At 43.1% G+C, this 23,737-nt stretch overlaps 1 protein-coding gene across 1 annotated transcript; it reads left to right on the forward strand.

Moving 5' to 3' along the window:
• The first annotated feature begins 5,986 nt into the window (after positions 1-5,986).
• On the forward strand, positions 5,987-22,208 carry LOC111959827 (serine/threonine-protein kinase SIK2-like). The gene is made up of 12 exons (XM_023981633.2): positions 5,987-6,264; positions 6,848-7,060; positions 7,261-7,377; positions 12,763-12,826; positions 12,984-13,145; positions 13,467-13,591; positions 15,112-15,235; positions 15,420-15,646; positions 17,418-18,138; positions 18,262-18,457; positions 18,568-21,285; positions 21,671-22,208. Exons 2-11 carry the CDS (start codon positions 6,908-6,910, stop codon positions 19,118-19,120), a joined length of 2,442 nt encoding a protein of 813 aa, XP_023837401.1. The 5' UTR covers positions 5,987-6,264; positions 6,848-6,907; the 3' UTR covers positions 19,121-21,285; positions 21,671-22,208.
• The last annotated feature ends 1,529 nt before the right edge of the window (positions 22,209-23,737 follow it).

Raw genomic sequence — 23,737 nt, forward strand, 5'->3', positions numbered from 1 at the left:
AACTCAACTGACCGGTGTCCCCACACATTGACTCCGTACGGGTACCACCTGTATATAGTCTCACTATTGTTATTTTGCTGCTGCTCTTTAATTACTTGTTACTTTTATTTCTTATTCTTATCCATATATTTTTTTTTACTGCATTGTTGGTTAGCGGCTCGTACGTAAGCGTTTCACTGTAATGTCTACACCTGTTGTATTCGGCGCATGTGACTAATACAATTTGATTTGATTTGAGTACCGGGTGGTAGCCGGCTAGTAACAGTACTAATGTTCACTGGACGGAGACTGGCTAGTAATAACTGTTTCACAGTCTGATGACCTGGAGATAGAAACTGTTTATCAGTCTCTTGGTCCCAGCTTTGATGCAGTTGTACTGTTTCTACCTTCTAGGCTCAGATGGCTGAGTTCATTGATGATCTTCTTGGCCTTCCTGTCACACCAAGTGTGGTAGATGTCCTGGAGGGCAGGAACTGTGCCGCCGGTGATGCATTGGGCTGACCCCACCACCCTATGGAGAGCCCTCTGGAGTCTTCTATGTGTGTGTAGTATAGGAGATGGGTTGATATAATTACAGTAGCGTTTCTTCAGATGTCCCTTTTTAAAGTCCCCAGCTACAGTAAATGCAGCCCCAGGATATGCTGTTTTCAGTTTAAACAAACTCTAGGGTAGTTCCTTGAAAGAGACATTTTTCAAAATACACTGAAAACATCAAATACAATCTATACAGCTAAAAACAACAAGGGGATGTGAAAGCAAGTTGACATTGAGATGAAAGAAAGTGGGTTTTATTCATTTACCTGATTTTGCTAACCGTTGCTTTGGACAAAATCAAGACGTCAATGTTCTTGTAATATAGAAATATCTTAATTACAGCTCAATTTGATAAAATTCTGAATTTGAGATAAATTGTGATTAATCACAGCAAATCCTGTGGTTATCTCAATTACATTGTTAAATGTTTGACAGCGCAATTTTGAAATCTGAGATTGAGAGAAATTGATATACATTGGAAGAGAAACCCAGTGTTGGCCCTCTTTGTCTAATGGTCAAGACATTGGCTTCTCCCTTTGGTTCTAGTCCCGTCACTTACAAAAGCACACATGTTGAAATTTACAATATCACATCTGAAAACCGCTTGTCTGAGTCACATGAAAAATCCATGTAAAACTTCACACGTGTCTAAAATCTACTTGTCTGACTCCTGATTTTTTGTAAGGGTGTTGACCTCAACCAATCGATCAAATTAATTTTATAAAGCCCTTTCTACATCATCAGTTGTCACAAAGTACTTATAAAGATACCCAGCCTGCCTCCCGGGTGGCGCAGTGGTCTGCGCCACCAGAGTCTGGGTTCGCGCCCAGGCTCTGTCGCAGCCGGCCGCGACCGGGAGGTCCGTGGGGCGACGCACAATTGGCTTAGCGTCGTCCGGGTTAGGGAGGGTTTGGCCGGTAGGGATATCCTTGTCTCATCGCGCTCCAGCGACTCCTGTGGCGGGCCGGGCGCAGTGCGCGCTAACCGAGGGGGGCGGGTGCACGGTGTTTCCTCCGACACATTGGTGCGGCTGGCTTCCGGGTTGGAGGCGCGCTGTGTTAAGAAGCAGTGCGGCTAGGTTGGGTTGTGCTTCGGAGGACGCATGACTTTCGACCTTCGTCTCTCCCGAGCCCGTACGGGAGTTGTAGCGATGAGACAAGATAGTAATTACTAGCGATTGGATACCACGAAAATTGGGGAGAAAAGGGGATAAAATTATTTATTTTTTTAAATAAAAAAATAAAAAGATACCCAGCCTAAAAATCCCCAAAGAGCAAGCAATACAGATGTGGACGCACAGTGGCCATGAAAAACTCTGAAAAAGGCAGGAACCTAGGAAGAAACTGTCAGGGGTTCACCTAGGGGTCATGATAGGGGCTGTACCAAATGTTTGATGTATTAAAATAATTGATTATGCTTAGGTTGTATTAATAGAAGGGGAGGGGTTATAAGACCCGTACATGTATAGGGTCCTAGACTACAGATTAAGAGGTTTAATATTGTTCCACAGTCTTTTCTAATCTCTGCCTCTTATAAAGAAACTGTCTGAGAAATGTGTGACTGTGAAGACAGAACTCTGCAGGGGAGTGTAAGAGATAAGAGACTAGTTAGACATTCCACTATAAATCAACTTGGACATTCACTGCTAAGCTTTTAGATAACACTAAAACTCTTGTTTATATAGCTGTGTAGGTCTGGTTTTGGTGAGTAGAAGGTAATGACGTAGGCAGTTACATCACAGGGGGTTGACTACAAGCATGATAAAAGCAACTTGGAACCTTTTCTATTTTGCAGAACTTACTCGGAAACATGCGTGCTATGTTCCTGTTGTCAACTTCTGTCTGCAATTGCATTAATAAAGGTTATTGAATGATTTAGTTAAAGATATTGTCTGAATGCTAATTTCACCAATGAGCCAATGATTGACAATGAACAAGGTGAACAAGGAACGAACACCAACAAAACCTAGAGAGGAACCAGGCTCCGATGGGTGGCCAGTCCTCTTCTGGCTGTGCCAGGTCGAGATTATAAGAGAACATGGCCATTAAGGCCAGATTGTTCTTCAAGATGTTTAAACGTTCATAGATGACCAGCAGGGTCAAATAATACTCACAGTGGTTATAGAGGGTGCAACAGGTCAGCACCTCAGGAGAAAATGTCAGTTGGCTGAGTGTTGAAAAAGTGTGAATGAATTTGTGCATGTGTGCATATTGCAGCAAACCAAATGCAGAGCCACTCAGTCCACGCTCTCACGATCCAATTTCTCTCTTCCTGTCCTCTCGTCTCTCTCACCTTCCTTCTTTCTCTGATACCCTCCCCCTCTACCATCTCCCTCTAGGCTACATCTCTCTTATTCTCTCTCCTTCCCTCTCCCCTCTACTCCTCTCTTATCTTTTTTATCCACCCCTCCCCCTCTCACGCATCTTATTTGCTCTCTCTTTCCCTCCCCCTTCACTCTTATATTAATCCCTACTCCCTGCTCTGCTCAAGTGCATGTCATTTTGCGTGTGTGTTTGTGTTTATACAATGGGTGGGTCTAGTCCTGAATGCTGATTGGTTAAAACCGCATTCCAGCCTGTGTGTATTCGACAAGTTATCACCCGCTAAATATATGACATTAAAATGCCTATTTACTCTGTTCCATCTGACTGAGCAATCCACTGTCTCATCAGCCCAGCCAAGCAATTTAGAAACTTGATCTCCATTACAAAAAGCATTTAGACATTATCTCACATTTCTTTTAGACTAACATTTAGTTTTCAACAGCGGAGATTTGTATAAACCTTGCTGTCTGTCTCTCCAATATTTGCAACATTGTTTCAATATTCAAATTCGATCTCCAGCTGTCCCATATTAATGAACTTGTTGGGAGTCAGGAAGAGACAGACAGTACATGTCAATACATACACACAAAAACGTGGTCACATGGGGGAGAGGCGTTGTGCCGTGAGGTGTTGCTTTATTTGTTTTTTTAAACTAAGTTTGCGGTTCACTTGCTCCATGTGAGATGAAAGGGAGATCCATGCAATCATGGCTCTATATAATACTGTATGTTTTCTTGAATTCGTTCTGGACATGGGGACTGTGAAGAGACCCCATGTGGCATGTATGGTGGGGTAAGAACAGTATGTCTGTCAGAGCTATATTTTTTAAACACATTAATATTGCTCACCAAAAGAATAATTGATGCAATCAATCTCTCCTCTGCGTTGCGCCAAGAGAGACTGACATGCATACTGTTGACATTAGCCCTCTGACTACATTGAAGGGCAAGATGTGCTGCTCTGTTCTGGGCCAACTGTAACTTTTCTAGGTCTTTCTTTGCAGCACTTGACCATATCACAGAGCAATAGTCAAAATTAGATCAAACTAGAACCTGCAGGACTTGTTTTGTCGACTGCTGCACAGAAGAAATATCAGCACGGGGCAGAGAAGCACCAGATTGAACTTCACCGAGCTTTCTAGAGTTGTCTCTGTTAACACTGTCAACATTTCCCTTTACTGTGGAAATTGTGATCGAATCAACGCAATATTAGCCACTTTGAAAGCAAAATACTCAAACAAAACTAACTATGCAAGAGATTTTGTTGTAGGCAGAGCGCATCGTAGTAGGATTATATTGCAATGACAGGCAGGCCCATTCTCTACACAGACCGGTGCGCCATATCCAATCAGAGCTGCTGTAGGCCTATATGCAAATAGACCATGGCCATACATGGATTTATGCCATTAACTTTGAACTGGACGGTTTTACAGCATGAGCGGTCATGATTATTATAGGCTTGTTTTGAGATTAAAGCGAGAGCTGCATGTAGCCAAGTGTTCACATTTGTCAATATTCTTTGCTAGTTAGTGAGTTATTAGCCAAGTTATAACTAACTTGTAGTCAGCAATGTGGGAGTGAATGCTTCCTACAAGAGCACAAACTTTGTACATTTCTAGCCATCTTTGAAAAGGGAGTCAGGTAAAGAGATTTTTTTTGTCTTAAAGGGGCAGTGTTGTATTTTGAGACAGACTTGAATAAGATAAATAGCCAATAGGCAATGGGTAGCATACTTTGTCTGATTCTCTGTAATAATGGTATGGGAATAATTTTGCATTTTATTTTGTAAAGTTGTTTCTTGCATCAAACAACAAAACAGAATGTTCAGACCTTGTCTGAAGAACAAGTGGATTTCCCCAAAGTTTGCTAAGAGCTGGCAGCAAGCTGATTGATCTGCTGTTAGAACCATTAAAGGATGCTTTACCATTCTTGGGTTGCGGAATGACTTTAGCTTCCCTCCAGGTCTGAGGACAAACACTTTTCTCCAGGCTCAGATTAAAGATATGACAAACAAGACTGGCAATATTGTCCACTACCATCCTCAGTAGCTTCCCATCTAAGTTGTCAATACCAGGTGGTTTCCCATTATTGTTTGTTTATGTGAATAATTTTGCATTTTATTTTGTAAAGTTGTTTCTTGCATCAAACAACAAAACAGAATGTTCAGAATGTTCAAGTCACCCTGTAAATAGTTCTTACTGTGTTGTTGTTTTTGTCGTACTGCTTTGCTTTATCTTGGCCAGGTCGCAGTTGTAAATGAGAACTTGTTCTCAACTGGCCTACCTGGTTAAATAAAGGTGAAATTAATAAATAAATTAGAATTGATGGACTGCAATAATTTTTCCACCTCTCCTGTACTAACTTTACATATTTCAAAATTACAATGTTTTTCTTTCATTATTAGAAATGTTATGCATGAATATGGTGGCTCACAGATTGTTGTTGGCATTTCATGTCCGAGTTTGCCCACTTTGCCAATGAAATAGCCATTCAAATAATTGCCAATATCAAAAGGTTTTGTGCTGAATGAGCCTTTCTAATTCAATGAAAGAGTTGAATTAGTCTTTCTGCCCACAATTTCATTTAAAGTACTCCATCATACTTTACATCGTTTCTCTTAGTTCCGTAATACAGTTCCTTCTACTTTTTGTTCAGTTTAGTAATATAATTATAATATAGAATAGAATAGAATAGAATACAATAGCATGATGTGTGCAACCACAAAAAAGGGTTCATAAGGATTAAGAACCATTTTTGGTTTCACTTTTTTCCGCTGAAGTAAGGGGAGGAAAGGCAACTTGAAAGTCGAGGGAGCGAACATAAACGCCGTGATGAGCGAGTGCCAACTCAAGCTCTGCTATACATCAGCAGCTTGGGAGGAAACATCACGTGGTGACACATCTCCGGGACTTACGTCACCGTTCTCGTCTCCAAGCAACCTCTCCATCCGCACTCGCGTCAACACGCGCCAAGCCGCACGGTTGCCCAGCAACTTATGCTTTGCGCTCGCGCCCGGCCTTGCGCCCCACTCGAAGCTCTGACGCGGGTGTGACGTCATTGAAATGTTATCAACTTGTTATGGGAGGAGGAGAGGAGGAGTTTCCCCATGAACACTGTGGATGTCCGCATTCCATAGGAGCGCACATGCAGACGGAGCAGGGCAGTGCAGGAGCCGATTATATGACCGGCCAAGTCACCCTGTAAATAGTTCTTACTGGTACAACTGGCACACTGTGCTGTACATTTCTGTACATATTTCGTTAAAAGAAAGACAATTAAAAAGTTATATGCTGTTTTATACTTTTCTCGTATTTTTTTCTCGTAATATCCTTATGGAATGACTTGTAGCTAGCTACCTGCCTATGACAACCGATTGAAATGTGAGAGGTGTACCGACATCCAAAACGGTAAGACACTGCAATGCTCTTATGATTGTTTGGAAAAACTGTCTTACAGTTTTTATTTGTCTCAGTTTTTGGCAGCCTATATGCGCGGAGCTGCAATTTAACTTTTAATTATTTAACACATAACAATTGTGTTTTGTGTTATAAAGGCACACATGTCTATTATCCATTGACTTCTCACATTTGGGCATGTTTATAGTTTGAATCCGGCGCTTATCAAATATAATGAATAAGCTATATGTTTAGTTCAGTAGGATAATTCAATTTAGTGCAAGATTGTACAGATGTGAAGGGATGTGGTCTGTATTTAATACTTTTCTGCGTCATCATGGTGCAATGCAAATGTTAATTCAGAATTTTAATTGTTGATGAGAACGAATAGGCTACGCCTAGCTAAATGTGTAGCCTAATGATTAGGACTATAATTATAACGTTATTATCATTCGTTATAATAATACATTGATAATGTAATGCATTTGATAACACACTAATAATAGGCCTACAATAATAAAAACAAAAATAATAATGTCATTACGCATAGGCTTATGTGCATTTGATATTTACACGTTTGTATTTTGCGTCGCAGATAGCCAACTACACACAATTTGAATCGTATCCTTTGGAATACGTTAATCAGTGTGGCATCATGGTGATCGTAACGCAGAGAAGCCCGGGGTCCCAGCCCAACCATACTCATGGAAGGCCTCTACAGGTCGGCTTCTACGAGATCATCCGCACACTGGGGAAAGGAAACTTCGCTGTGGTCAAACTGGCAAGGCACAAAGTCACCAAAACACAGGTTAGCATCCCTGCTCTTTCATTAACAATGCTTTCATGTCATATTTTATTCCTTTCAAAATCACACAGACAGAACTCATTTTATTTATTTTTAATTGATAGAATCATATCAGCCTCTCATATTGCATTTGTCCTAGATATAGTAGACCTACATACCCGTGTGTTTACAGTTTGCTTTGTTGGTTGGTTGTCCACTGCCAGGTGGCCATAAAGATCATTGACAAGACCAGACTAAACCCATCCAACCTAGAGAAGATCTACAGAGAGGTCCAGATCATGAAGCTGCTGAACCACCCCCATATCATCAAACTCTACCAGGTGTGTGTGCTGTCTATTATAATATGGTTACATTGTTATTGGATGTGTGTGTGTGTGTGTTCTTTTGGGTGTGTTGACTGACACCGTATCCTGCATGGATACAGCTGAGTGACTGGTTCATGTGTTTGGCTACGTGTCCACAGAGAGAGACACATGCTGAGCGGGTGCTGAGGACAAACAACACAGGCAGAATAAGCAGGAGAGGCAGAGGGAGTAGGGATGGAGGTGTGGGATTAGATGGAGAGAACGTAAGGACTCAGTGTGTGTTATGATACATCAGGGTTTGTGGTATATCGTCTTGAATATCACAGCGCTGCAGCTGTACTATTGTCATGGAGTGTGTGTGCACATGTGTGTGTCTTCATCTTAAAGCTAGCTGCTGACTCCTAGGACACGTTGCTGTGAAACATAAGTACACATATTAATTCAATCCTTTTTGACCTCTTTTTCTCTTTGGTGAGATGATGACAGAGGAGCAGAGAAGTAGACAGAGGGAAGGAAAGAGAATTGCTTGGATGAGTCAGTCTCTGTAGGTCTGAGTGTCAAGCTCAATTAGCGTCTATGGTAGTCAAGTGCAATGTTTCTGTTCCTCACGTAAAGGCCAAGCTGCTCGGCCCCTAATGACGCTACCACAAATCCACTTTTTCCCTCAGCAGGCCTGACACTCTGGTGCAGATGCCCTTACACACACACAAAGTACACACACACAAAGTACACACACAAAGTACACACACACAAAGTACACACACAGCGCCCAATGCGACCCCACTCGCACGCCTTGAGTGAGACAGGGAAGCCTGAGTCAGGCAAGTCATATGTTCTCCAGAGGATGATTCCTCAGTTACTCTCTATGTCAGATGAGCCACTGTGAGCAGAGTAATACGGAGGGATAGTCCCCCTAAAGAGACACAGGGCTCTATCTCTCTCTCTCTCTGCCCCCCCTCCTCTATCTCTCTCTCTATATATATATATCTCGCTCTATATATATATATCTCTCCATACATATTTATATCTCTATATATCTCTATATATATATCTATATCTGTCACGACTCCTACCGAAGGTGGCTCCCCTTCCTGTTCGGGTGGCGCTCGGCGGTCGTCGTCACCGGCCTACTAGCTGCCACTGATCCCTTTTCCCCTTTCTGTTTATTGGTTTCACCTGTTTGTGTTTTAGGCTGGTTAGTCGGGCTTTAATTACCAGCAGGCCCGCCTGCTGGTTGTGTGGGATTGTTTGGTGTACGTGTGTACACGTCTGTGAGTTACGGGTTTCCCATTTTTATGGGTTTTGCTGGACTGTTTAAGTCCCCCGTGTTTGGGTCATTTGTTTTGGGGTGCGCCCTGTGTTTCGTGGGGTTGGCTTATGTTCACCGTTTTTGTGCAATTAAAAGGTATGCACTACCTGAACTCTCTGCTTCCTGCGCCTGACTTCTCACCCACTACACCCCGGACGTTACAATATCTATCTATCTATATATATATATATTATATATTTATATATATATATTATATATATATATATATATATATATTTTATCTCTCTATTATACAGTGGGGAGAACAAGTATTTGATACACTGCCGATTTTGCAGGTTTTCCTACTTACAAAGCATGTAGAGGTCTGTAATTTTTATCATAGGTACACTTCAACTGTGAGAGACGGAGATCTTAAACAAAAATCCAGAAAATCACATTGTATGATTTTTAAATAATTAATTTGCATTTTATTTGCATGACATAAGTATTTGATCACCTACCACAGTAAGAATTCCGGCTCTCACAGACCTGTTAGTTTTTCTTTAAGAAGCTCCTTGTTCTCCACTCATTACTGTATTAACTGCACCTGTTTGAACTCGTTACCTGTATAAAAGACACCTGTCACACACAATCAAACAAGATTCCAACCTCTCCACAAAGGCCAAGACCAGAGAGCTGTGTAAGGACATCAGGGATAAAAATTGTAGACCTGCACAAGGCTGGGATGGGCTACAGGACAATAGGCAAGCAGCTTGGTGAGAAGGAAACAACTGTTGGCGCAATTATTAGAAAATGGAAGAAGTTCAAGATGACGGTCAATCACCCTCGGTCTGGGGCTCCATGCAGATTACCTCGTGGGGCATCATGATCATGAGGAAGGTGAGGGATCAGCCCAGAACTACACGGCAGGACTGGTAATGACCTGAAGAGAGCTGGACCACAGTCTCAAAGAAACCATTATAGAACACACTACGCCGTCATGGATTAAATCCTGCAGCGCACGCAAGGTCCCCTGCTAGCCAGTGCATGTCCAGCCTGTCTGAAGTTTGCCAAGACATCTTGGATGATCCAGAGGAGGAATGGGAGAAGGTCATGTGGTCTGATGAGACAAAAATAGAGCTTTTTGGTCTAACTCACTCGCCGTGTTTGAGGGAGAAGAAGGATGGTACAACCCCAAGAACACCATCCCAACCGTGAAGCATGAGGTGGAAACATCATTCTTTGGGGATGCTTTTCTGCAAAGGGGACAGGACGACTGCACCGTATTGAGGGAGGATGGATGGGGCCATGTATCGCGAGATCTTGGCCAACAACCTCCTTCCCTCAGTAAGGCATTGAAGATGGGTCGTGGCTGGGTCTTCCAGCATGACAACGACACGAAGCACACAGCCAGGGCAACTTAGGAGTGCTCCGTAAGAAGCATCTCAAGGTCCTGGAGTGCCTAGCCAGTCTCCAGACCTGAACCATAGAACATCTTTGGAGGGAGCTGAAAGTCCGTTTGCCCAGCGACAGCCCCGAACTGAAGGATCTGGAGAAGATCTGTAGGAGGAGTGGGCCAAAATCCGGCTGCAGTGTGTGCAACTAGTCAGAATAACAGGAAACGTAATGATCTTCTGTAATTGCAACAAAGGTTTCTGTACAAATATTAAGTTCTGCTTTTCTGATTGTCAAATACTTATGTCATGCCATAAAATGCAAATAATTACTTAAAATCTACAATGTGATTTTCTGGATTTTTGTTTTAGATTTCGTCTCTCATAGTTGAAGGTACCTATTGATAATAATTACAGACCTCTACATGCTTTGTAAGTAGGAAAACCTGCAAAATCGGCAGTGTATCAAATACTTGTTCTCCCCACTGTATATCTCTTTTTATATATATATATATATCGCTCTCTCTATAGATATCTCTCTTTCTCTCTCTAATTTCAATTTAAGGGGCTTTATTGGCATGGGAAACATATGTTTACATTACCAAAGCAAGTGAAATAGATAATAAACAAAAGTCTCCCTCTGACTCTCTCCCTCTCTCTGTTGCTCCCTCTCTGGGAAACAGTGAGGGTTAAGCTTGTCAGGTGCTAGCTGTTTGATGAAGGTTAGAGCAGGTTTCTATGACCTGAGGGAAACCCTTTTCTCTTTCACACCCCATCATCTGCCCACTGAGGGGGAGGTGTAGTGCAGTGAAGGCGATCGTGTGATCAAGAGGTCACATCCTCTCCTTATCATCCTCCTCTTCCAATAACCAAAAACAGAACAGTGAATTACGAGCAGTCTGTACCGTATGACTAGTCGAGGAGAGAAAGTAGCTAGAAGAGGAGAGGGGGAAAGCCTCAAGAATAACACCAAAGCGTTGATCCTTGACCTTTAAATAAGCTGCAGTTTCCATCTTATGTGAACAAAATGTCCCTTTTTTCTGCATTTCTGGAGATCATCACAGCCTCTTGCTCTCTCTCGATTTCTGTCTGTCTCTCATTCACACACTCCCCCACACACCACTCTTCAGGGGCCAGTATGAGGGCCCTTAACGTGCTAGACTTCTTCTCTGGAAGCCTGTATGACATCAGCAGCACCTCTAGGTGAGAGGGACACAGAGTGGTTCTCATCTCAGATAAAGACTATAAGTTACTCTCTGTATGGGAGCCTCTGTGCCGCCCTAAAAACGACTGCTGCCCAACGTCTCTCACAGAGTTAGAAAAGTGAAAGAGAAACTGTGTTGGAAATGAAATGAGGCTATAAAATGTGTGACATAGCTTTAGGTGTTGGTTTATTGAGTCCTGGCAGTGATGAATATCAGTCTTTTCTTCAGAAGTGGTAGTGACACAACACTCCCACAATGTTTGGTCCCCGAGGGCTCTCCTGGCCCTGGGAAGTTTCCGGGAGTTCCAGGAAGGGGATGGAGCATTGTGTCTTTCCTTCTTTTTCTTTTTGTCTTTGCGGTGGTGATGGGTTCTCGATACACAAGCTCGTCCTTTGTGTCTGCACTTTTCTCTTCCTTTCCCAGAAGGAAAGAGATTAGGTTTCTGTTGAAAACTGATGACAGACAACACAGTATTAGTGGGAATACTGGTCAGGATGCTCTCGATGGTGCAGCTGTAGATCCTCAAAAGGTTCTACAGCTCCACCATCGAGAGCATCCTGACCGGTTGCATCACCGCTTGGTATGGCAACTACTCGTTATCTGACCGTAAGGCGCTACAGAGGGTAGTGCGAACAGCCCAGTACATCACTGGGGCCAAGCTTCCTGCCATCCAGGACCTATATAATAGGCAGTGTCAGAGGAAAGCCCATAAAATTGTTTGAGACTCCAGTCACCCAAGTTATAGACTGTTTTCTCTGCTACCGCACGGCTAGCAGTACCGGAGCGCGAAGTCTAGGACCAAAAGGCTCCTCAACAGTTTCTACCACCAAGCCATTAGACTGCTGAACAATTCATAAAAATTGCCATCGGACAATTTACATTAAGACGGGGGTTCTTGTACACTGTTGCTACTCGCTGTTTGTTTGTTACCTATACATAGTCACTTCGCCCCCACCTACATGTACAGATTACCTCAACTAACCTGTACCCCCGCACACTGACTCGGTACCGGTGCCCCCTGTATATAGYCTCRTTATTGTTATTCTTATTGTGTTACTTTTTTATTATTACTTTTTATTTTAGTCTACTTGGTAAATATGTTCTTCTTCTTGAACTGCACTGTTGGAGGGCTTGTAAGTAAGCATTTCACTGTAAAGTCTACACTTGTTGTATTCGGCGAATGTGACAAATAAAGTTTGATTTGATTTGAATACTGGTTTGAACTATTTCTGTGTTCATATCCTATAAACAAAGAGCATGCAGGAAGTGCCTGTCAGCTCTGTTATGCAACAGTGCATATCATGGAAAGTCACAGTGTCGTGTCGTGTGTGTGTGTGTGCGTGCGTGCGTGCGTGTGTGAATGAGAGGAAGTGTGGTCAGGGGAAAGATAAGGTGTCCAGAAAACATCCCCAGTGCCCAGTCCTGGCTCTGCTAAAACACTTACAGCAGCCTTTGCAGTGGAAAGACCTCTTTCCTCACGTTATCACTGCAATTGTGTGTAGCCTACTTCTTGCTAACCTCTTTCCATTGTCTCTCTTTGTATTCCTCTTAGGTTATGGAGACTAAAGATATGCTGTATATTGTGACAGAATACGCCAAAAATGGAGAGATGTTCGGTGAGGATTAAATTCAATATCCCCTTTGTTGTAAACTGTGTTGGGCTGTTTCATTTTACATAATAAAGGGGTCAAATATTCTTACCCAGTATTTACAGTCCTTATTTAGTTCTCTGAATCTAAACTGTCCCCCTCTCTTCTCCCTCTTTTCCTCTAGACTACTTGACCTCAAACGGGCGCATGAGCGAGGATGAGGCACGGAAGAAGTTCTGGCAGATCCTGATGGCGGTGGACTACTGCCACAGGCACCACATCGTTCACCGTGACCTCAAGACTGAGAACCTGCTGCTGGACACCAATATGAACATCAAATTGGCCGGTGAGTCTTGTGTGGGAGATAATAGATAGCAGACTACCCTCTATCCTTGATGGTTCCCTACTGATATTCAGACTGCTAAATGTCTCTACTAAAGGGAAGCCATGCATCACTGGGTCTGTGCTAATGAAGTGTCAACTTCCAAGAATTAGAGGGTTCTTCATGGTAAAATAGTAGAATAAGAGCAGGGCTGATCTGATGCCATAAAGACCCAGTGTGACAGTCTGTAGTCAATAAACACACACACTAACACACACACACACACGCGCACGCACTCAGCAACACAAATAATCATTAGTCGATCTCTCTCTCCTTCCCATTCAGACTTTGGATTTGGAAACTTCTACAACTCAGGCGAGCCCCTGTCTACGTGGTGCGGCAGCCCCCCCTATGCAGCACCCGAGGTGTTTGAGGGGAAGGAGTACGAAGGGCCACAGTTGGATATCTGGGTAAGGGCTCACAGGGAAACCGCACACAACATGGCTACCCGTGTTTTGAACGCAGGTTGGTATTTATTGTCATGAATCTTGCCTTGGAGAAGAGCTCTGCAGAGTGGTCACTAGCTGGCACAGCCACAGAGTCATAAGATCTGATTTTAAACCTAACATGTTGACCACACCGACGCGTTGCGTGTGCGAGCTTTGCAAAATAAATGTAGACATACATGTTATTCAGTCATTTCAACTGCTCGCGCCCATCAATGAGGTTCTTGCGTAGCCAGGCACTAAAATAGAACTCAGTTCTGTTTTTGACGCGTTGCAAGTCCTGTCACGCCCTGACCTTAGTTATCTTTGTTTTCTTTATTATTTTGGTTAGGTCAGGGTGTGACGGGGGTGGTATGTGTGTTTTTGTCTTGTCTAGGGTTTTGGGTATGTCTAGGTGTGTGTGTGTAGTCTAGGCATTATGTAGGTCTATGGTGGCCTAGATTGGTTCCCAATCAGAGGCACCTGTTTATCGTTGTCTCTAATTGGGGATCCTATTTAGGTTGCCGTTTTCCAGTTTGGTTTGTGGGTTAATGTCTATGTGATGTTGCATGTTTGCACTCAGTGTTATAGCGGTCACGGTCGTTTTGTATTGTTTGTTAAGTGTTCTTCATTATTAAAAGGAAGAATGTATTCTAATCACGCTGCGCCTTGGTCTCCTCACTACGACGTTCGTGACAAGTCCCGTCTCTCCCATCTCCTCATTGGTTTTTAGGCGCCTATACCCACGTGGGTGATTGAAAGATGAACTGAGGTTCACACTCCAGTCCAGTTGTTGGTGGTAATGCACCTTAAAGTTGTTTGCCAACCGCCATATAAAGTCCACAGGAGAAGAAGCCTGAAGGATCAGAGTTTACTAGACAGTAACTAGGTTTCCCCTTTTATCTGTGGATGAATTGTCAGAGTAGAGAACACATGATTTTGTGTGACGCAAAATGGGTAAAAATTCTACAAAGATCCAAAAAAAGGACCGTGTGTATTTCAGGTACAATAACAACCTAATGTTTATTTCCTAGGACAAATGAGCTAGCTACAGCAAGCTAGCTAGCTAAATGGCCATGAATGTTTCATACGTTTCGACCTGCTTCAGAGTACGTTTTGATATTTCAACCTGCGTGTCCTGATTGCATCTGGTGTGGATGGACAAAATCAACATGTGTGTGATGGTGGACTCACCCGCGTGCCCGGTCTAGTCAGCATGTAACCCTAACCTTAACCACACTGCTAACCCTAATGCCTAACCCTAATCATAAATAAAGACCAAAAAGCTCTTTTTAGTTTTCATACATGTTTTATGATATAGCCAATTTTGACTTTGCAGCTGGCCTATCTAGCAGAAATCGCTCAGTTCTGCCACCAGGGCAAGATTCATGACAAAGAACGTAGCGTTTTGAAACCAAGTTCTACTATTTTCATGCAAAATGAATGAACACAGAAGTAATGGGAGAGACCATTTGTTGACGTCCTCCTGGTCTATCTCTCTACAGAGTTTGGGTGTGGTTCTGTACGTTCTCGTGTGCGGATCCCTTCCGTTCGACGGGCCTAGCCTTCCCGCCCTCAGACAGAGAGTCACAGAGGGGCGCTTCAGAATCCCCTTCTTCATGTCTCAAGGTATGCATCACCATGGCAACAACACAGTGACACATTTCATAGTGTAATTGGGATTGATAAATTGACTGATGAAATGTATATTAGATTAAAGCACATGCTCTAGCATCGGAGAATGACCTTGCTTTCCCTTCTACCTCCCTCCTTCCATCCTCCCTCTCTCTCCCTCCCACTCTTTTCCCCCCAGACTGTGAGAACCTGATCCGTAAGATGTTGGTGGTGGACCCAGCCAAGAGGATCAGCGTGGCCCAGATCAAGCAGCACCGCTGGATGCTGGCTGACCCCACAGCTCCTAACCAGACCCTCAGTATGGCACTGCCCCTCACAGACTACAACTCCAACCTGGGGGACTACAGCGAGCCCGTCCTGGGCATCATGCAAACCCTGGGCATCGACCGCCAGAGGACCATCGAGGTGAGTGGCAGATTGGTTGGTTAATTGGCTGATTAGTTGATTGGTGTTATCGTCATGGAAGGAGGATTAGAGGAGGGTAAGGAGTGAGTGGAGCTGGGTTATATAGATTACAGGTTATAGGTTATATAGTTGTTTATACAGAGTATCACTAGTGTCCTAGAAATACAGTATTTGAAGTAAACTGTAGAGACAGCTAATGGGGTTGGGTACTGGGTTGAAAGTGGTGGGGCTTTGAGACAGTTAGTTATGTCTGGCAGTAGAGTAGGTGGTATGTTATGCTGCCTCCCGGGCAGGCACCACAGTCAAACCCACCCTGGATCCCTGTACGCCTGGTGGGCTTACTACTCGTTTTGTAAGGAGAATTAGGGGGATAACTGGCATCTGCTTTTAGAGGCTGACACTGAGCTGAGAAGACGAGCTCCAACAGCAGTCTCTCAGATCAGACTGAGTGAGTGCAGAGTGATGGGCGCAGAGCGTGTGTGTTTCCTGTCTAGAGAGAAATAGAGAGTGAGAGAAACAGTCCTTTATTATGACACCCTTTGAACCAAAATGGCTGACTAACATGTCCTTAGCTGTGTTCGAATACTCATACTAGCCGCACTAACCGTAGTATTTGTGATGTAAATTAAGTATATAGTATGCATATTGGTCATAGTATGGATATAGTTAGTATTCCAAAAGTTCCCGGATGTTGTACTACATTCGCCAAAATTTGAAGTATACGAGCAGTGGACACTATTTGCGTGCTTTTAGGGCCCATAATGCAATTCTTCAGAAATTGGTTTTCAGATTTGAAGAAAATGGCGGAAAATATGCAGCCGAAGTCCAACGAAGAGCGGATACAAATTCATTGCTTTAACTAATTATGACAAATGTTAAGATACCTTACATGTTATGTTGGCTGACAATTTCTTAGCTACGCTATCCTTATGAACTGCATAGCATATCATTACAGCAGTATGTACCGGTATGTTAGGTAGCTAGCTAACGTTTTTTGGCTACTAATACATCGAACTTGCCAGTATATTAACTATATGCTATTTAACTAACTAGCCAAAGTTTATTAACTTGATTATTCTCGTTATTCTTAGTGGTATAGTCGTTGTGCGTTCTTAATGGACATTCAGGTGCATTCGTAAATTCGTTCTGGCTATCTACTCCGATTTCAGAGCACTCTCCTCTGAGTGTACCTGAGCCAGAGCGCAGAATAACTGATGAATTTACGAACAATCAACACCTGTTAAATATGGCCGGTGTCAGTAAACATCGGCAAATAAGCGTAATTAAATTGTTGCCAGCAGCACAGTTACAGTCACCAACACTCTGGATAACATGAAAACATCCTAACCAGCTTTGCTTAGGCGAGTAAAATGGTCAGAGTGGGGTGTTCTCTCATTTGTGTCTGGAAGTAGCTAGCAAGCTAGGATCAACCCTACTCCTCGGCCAGAGTGTCCAGTGAAACTGCATGGCATTTACAAATGAACAATCAGACAACGCTCTGAGCGCACTCTGGTACTCCAAATTGAATTTAATAACACACCCGAAGTCGTAAAATGTCTAGCTAGTAATTTGTTATGCTAACTAGCTAGCAAGAGGTTGCATAGCAACATAATCAACTTCCGATAGACAGGCAAAGCGCTTGTAAGCTCAACTGAAGGAATACCGTTAGTTTACAGTATACTAAAATGAACTAATAGTATGTAGTATATACTCATTAAGTATGTAGTATACAGTATGGGTATTCAAACACAGCTCTTGTCTTTTTCCCCAGTCTCTGCTGAGCAGCAGCTACAACCACTTCTCAGCCATCTACTACCTGCTGTTGGAGAGGGACAGGGAGCACCGGGCCTTGCAGCTCAGTCGCCAGTGTGGACCCTGGACCCAGAAACCCAGGAACACCTCCGACTCCGGTACCCCAGAGGTCATCACGGAGGACAGCTTCAGAACTTCAGCCTACCCCATTCATTGCAAGACCACCCCTCCCATGCAACCGGAGATGGAATATGACCAAGGTGCATTGTTCCAGCGTGTGGCGTTCCCGGTGGAAGCCAGTCTGAACCGACTGCTGTGTAACCGCTCCATCTCCCCAAACAGCCTGCTGGAGACCAGCATCAGTGAGGAGGTGCGGCCCCGTGACTTGGAGGAGGTCACAAACACCTGCTCACCCCTCGTCCTGCCCACCACCACCACCTCCCGGCGACACACCCTGGCCGAGGTCTCCCCTCACTTCTACCAGTGCAATCCCCCCTGCATCGTGGTCAGCCTCTCCGATGGTACATCGTCTGACAGCTGTCTGAAGTCCTTGTCCACCCCCAACCCTGCCCTGCGCCCTTCTGTGGGGGGGCTGTCAGCCATGCCAGCCTCTGGGACTGACCCCAGGGTGCTGGTCTCTGCCGGTACCCAGCTGGCCCTCTCCTCTCATCTCCTCCCCCAGGCCCAAGCTTCCAGCTTCCAGGAGGGCCGCAGAGCCTCTGACACCTCCCTAACACAAGGTATGGGTGATGTTAGTTTATAACCATTACATACAGTATGTATCATTCACATCATCATCACTACAAGGAAATGTATCAGGCCCTACAGAATTTAACCCATCCCCTCTCTGTGCGCATCCCCAGGTCTAAAAGCCTTCCGCCAACAGCTGAGGAAGAACACGCGCACTAAGGGTCTTCTGGGTCTGAATAAGATCAATGGTCTGGCAAGGCAGGTCTGCCATCTGACCTCCGACCACAGTAGCCGTGGCAGCCGGGGATCAATAGGCCCCACCATCAATGAGCACTGCAGCATGCTGGAGGAAGTTCTGCAACAGCAAAGGTAAGATGGAGACACACACAGAGACACACACACCTGCACATAAATATAATCACAACCACATAGTCACAGTAAGTGAAACTCTAACCCCTCCTCTCCGTCTCTATTTACAGAATGCTCCAGATCCAGCACCAGCCCCAGGCTCCTCAGTCAGCATCTACCCAGAACCCTCTGCTCTTCCTGTCCCAGCAGCAGCCCCCCTCCCCCACATCCGTTTACGCCACCTCAACCCTGTTTGACACCTCCGCCTCCTCCCTCCCCCAGGGGGAACATCAACACCCCCTTTCCCCACACCAGAGTCTCCTGGCTCTCCAGCACGCCTTCTGGCAGCAGCCTTTGGAGTCATCTTCCTCCTCCTATGGCTCCTCTTCCTCCTGCTCCGCATCATCATCCTCCTACTGCGCCTCCTCTACCTTCCTCTCCCCCGTGGCCTCCGCTGCTTACCTCCTCGAGGCTCGCCTGCACATCAGCCAGCAACCCAGCCTCCATCCTCAGACCAACCTACACTACCAACCCCAGGCCCAGAGCCAGGCCTTCACCCAGGGCCCCTTACCCCTCATGGCCAGGCAGGGGATGTGGAGCCTGGATTCAGCCTCCGGGAGAGAGTCGGAGATGCAGGAGCTGAGCCTGGGTGGGCAGCTGAGCAGCTGTGTGATGGTGAAGTAATGGAGAGAAAGAAAGGCGAAATAGGAAACAACAAATTCCTACTAGACCAGAGTACTTGTTCTGTATGGCAACCAGAGTAAAAATGTCATGGTGATGTCATCACTGATGAACAAGAAGGGTGAGCACTTTTTGACAGTGGGAACAGAATTTTGAGCTGTGGAGTTGCTCACAGATCATCAGATGATGAGAAGATGATAGGACGACAGAACAAATTGTCCAAAGTGTGAAAAGAGAACTATTGGGGAGAACTATATGAAAAACTGAGCATAGAGTAGACAATTTTTTTTCAATGATTGAAAGTGACAAATCTAAATTCTGTTGAACAACATGCAAACACTCACATCTAGGTGTGTGTATCTGTGTGTGATCACATAAGCTGACAATTAAGCAATAACAAAACTCTGGAGAGGTGACTGTGCTCTTGTCGGATCCCCAGAGAAGCAATAAAGGTCTGGGACCACCTCAACGTAACACTGTACCTGTCCTTTCTCCCTAATAGGGAACCCAACTCACCCATCTCCTTTTCTGGAGGGGTGTGTGAAGGACTAATCTTAAAAAACAATGAGGAGTGGTATCAATGAACCAGATGAGGTCATGTAAGAACTATTTCAACAGTTTCTTCAGTTCTTTTGTTTGTTTGAAAACAGGAGGATCTAGTCTTCCTGATTTAGTTTGTTACTTTTTCAGTTTTGCTCACTGTATAGAGACTTTTATTACATTTCATTGTTTTTTACTTTATTTAAAAAAAAAAAAACGATTTGCCTTTTGGAGAAGATATTACTTTGTGGCAATCCTACAAGCATTCAGCATCAGAACAATTTTAATCTTCAAACTTTCTTTGAACACAATGTTACAGTGATTTGACAAACTGTGATTTGTTTGTGCACGATTCTAGCTGCGCTAATGCTGCTTTTACCTCAGAAGAAGATAAAAACCTGGTATATCTTGATCAGCCAAAACTGAATAAAAAATATACTTGCTGAGTGTCTAAAGCACAATAGGTATTGCTATTAGCAAGCTGTGTGTGTGTGTGTGTGTGTGTGTGCCTTACAAAAAGGTCGATTTCAATTTATAATTTATACTTATATATGGTTACTTTCTAATCATATTCCCTCTGCTGTTATGTCATTTTGGTGAGGAATCCTCAACCATGCTATTCTGCTGTTTTATCACTACCTTCTCAGGTAACCAAGTCCCAAAAATGTGGAAACATTGTCTAAACTGAAGATCCTGAAGACCTACAGTATGAGCATGATGTCATTCCCTATCAGAGGAAAACAAGACTTTAACCACTTTTATTTTCACTTGATGTATAGGCTGTGTGTAGCTATATGCTGTACTGCTTTCACATAGCCAGAACAAAGACTATAATGCAATATTTCACATTGAAATGCAGAGGAAATGAGAAATGAAGCGCTGACAGGATCGTACATTACTTGCCTGCTGGCATTTATTTGATTTCTTTGTTTTTATTAGTACATTTAAAAAAAAAATTATGATTGTAAGAGGTTTTAAAACCTTTTGGAGGGCGCTAGCTGAGTAGATCAGGTACCTGAACGCTTCTGTTTTTGATGAACATGAACATAGATATGAATAGATTTAAAAGAAAGGACCCAAACCATTTCATAGTGCTTTTCCTCTTGACATCACGGTTGCCTCTGCCATTGTATAATGGCAGAACTAGAGATAAGCCAAAGAGAGAGCAGAGTAAGAGAAAGAAGCACTGCTTACTTTCCATCAAATGCTAGCTAGCTAGTGCTTTCATGGCATACTCTGTGTGGCTCCTGCTATGCGCAAGCTGCTTCTGCCACAAGATGCGAAGGTGTTAAATTCCCCTAGCAGTTGGGTTCCAGGACCATGGCTGTATTTGTTTTTGTATTTTCTAAGAAAATAAATGGAAAACAACTTGTAGCAGTAAAAATGTTTTTGCTGCAATGTGAGTTTTTCAATTGATTGGCCGCAGGTGGTAGAGGTCGCTAGCTAGAGGTTAATACAACGTACTTGGGTGTATGTGTTAGGCCTATTTATTTTTAGAGAATGTGTTTGAAACAGCACCATTTACTTCAGCTGTTTACACCATGATAGCGGTGCACCTTTGTTATTTTGGTTAGTTTGACCATATCTGTGAAGTGTCTTATTTTGAACAACATGTTGAAGAGGATAAAGTAATCCTTCTAACCCCCCCCCCCCCCCCCCCCTTAAAAGAGTTAGATGCACTATTGTAAAGTGGTTGTTCCANNAGTACAGCTCCCGCTCAGCCCAGTCAAAACTGTTCGCTGCTCTGGCACCCCAATGGTGGAACAAACTCCCCCACGACGCCAGGTCAGCGGAGTCAATCACCACCTTCCGGAAACACCTGAAACACCACCTCTTTAAGGAATACCTAGGATAGGATAAAGTGATCCTTCTAACCCCCCCCTTAAAAGAGTTAGATGCACTATTGTAAAGTGGTTGTTCCATTGGATATCATAAGGTGAATGCACCAACTTGTAAGTCGCTCTGGATAAGAGCGTCTGCTAAATGACTTAAATGTAAATGTAAGAGGAAAAGTGTTGGAAGCCTGAAGCTTAAAAGTTGTTTGATCGATTTCTCTCTGAAATAAGCAGTGTTAATATTTCTAAATGACATTATATTTTGCTTGATTACACTCACCAACAGTGCTTGTGCCTTCTTCAGAACAAACCCCCTATGATCAGAGTAACTCTCTTTTGTCCAATCAGCACAAAGAGAAAACAGCTGGGCCCATAAGACCCAGATCTGCTACTTTTGCTGTATTAAAGAAAAAAATAAGCATTTCACTTTACAATGAATATATCTCATTTCTGAAATATGTTTAGTTTCTCCTGTTGGTCCAGAAAACTCTTCACAAACTTAGTTTGACCAAACTATTGAAAAACAAAATAACCTTTTCGACGCATATCTGTAAGATGTCCTTTTTGGTAAAATGTTGGATATGAAGAAATATGCGTTATGATTTTCCTGATTTTCTACTTGACTGTGTGTGTGTGTTTGTATGAATGTTATATGAAAATAAAGATTGTTTATTTGTGTGGCTAATTTATTTGAATAAAAGATGAATAAACATGAATTCCAGTTGTTGGTCGTAATTCTGTGTAAATGTCTTAAGCCCTGTTTATACCTGTTTCTAACATGCATGCTTTGCCCTAATCTTGTCCAACATTCTGATTTTGCCCAAATTTTTAGACAGTGTAGAAGATGAAAAGAAGCATTGTGATCTGATTGTGATCAGATCTTCCTGACAACCTCCTGAGGTAGTCAGACACTTAGACGGACTCTTCACAGTGAAACCATTTAAATCATCATTATCCCGCTGTCTAAAACCATTGACGTTTGATATATAACCTTAACCCAATTCGCCATTGACTTATGGCATCAATATATGTCTTAAAATAAATTATTATTATTTTGAAACAATATCTGTCAAATAATTTGCATACAGGAAGGGACCAGGACATCTGGTCACAATGCGGATAAAGTGGACAGATAAGAAACACATTTTACTACCATGTGTAGATGCAACAGCTACAATGTGGGCACAATCAGAATGTGGATAAGATCAGGACAAAGGATGTATGTTAGCCCCTGGTATAAACAAGGCTTTAGTCATATGATAATACATGCTAATATGTATTAATCAAAAGTAGGTTGACTAACAACCACTATAGTTGATGTTAAATCAAAATGGATGACATGGAAAGCTGAAGCTGAAAATATTCCCTTGAAAACTACTTCAAGGCCAGACAAGGAATCACATTGTCACCTTCCCCCTGGTGATGACGCACATTGATGATGCTCTAGTTCGATGTGATGACGCGATGACTGGGAAAAATCGATTTGAACGGTCATCCAACTTGGAATTTCAACTCGGGAACTCAGGCCTCTTTCTAGAGCTCCGACTTTCCATCCTGAAGATCACTGACGTCATTTATTTTTCAGAGTTCCCGGTTGTTTTGAATGTGGCATATTATTCATAAGTCAGCAGGCAGTGACAGACGGCTGATGGCTGACATGGACCCATGTGTGAGAGGGATGGAGGCAACACGACATTGGGCTAACCAACCATGATTCCATCTTAATAGATCGAACTTTTAAAAATGTTTTGCTTCAAAGAAGCTTACAGAACTGTATGAGTTCCCCAAGCCTATGTAAATGCCATTGTTAGGATATATAATATTTTTTATTTAACTAGGCAAGTCAGTTAAGAACACACTCTTATTTTCAATGACAGCCTAGAAACAGTAACGACAGATTTTTACCTTATCAGTACAGGGATTTGATCTTGCAACCTTCCAGTTACTAGTCCAACACTCTAACCACTAGGCTACCTGCCACCCCACATTAAGGTGGCATACCTTATTATGCAATAAGTTGGTGTACCTTATTATATATAGCATGTAATAAATACACTTAATATTATAGAAGAATGTGTCAAATGCAAAAATCATTAAGGAACATTTTAATTTGAAGAATGTACACTTAACTCTCACGGGTGGCCAATAAGATTTAGCTGAAAGCGTTGCTCCTAATAAGCCAAGCCCCCTGAAAATAACCTAAGGATTACATTCATAAAGACCCAGCTGCAAGGTCAACCCAACC

The sequence above is a fragment of the Salvelinus sp. IW2-2015 genome, linkage group LG36 (assembly GCF_002910315.2).
Source record: "Salvelinus sp. IW2-2015 linkage group LG36, ASM291031v2, whole genome shotgun sequence".
NCBI classification, from domain to species: Eukaryota; Metazoa; Chordata; class Actinopteri; order Salmoniformes; family Salmonidae; genus Salvelinus; species Salvelinus sp. IW2-2015.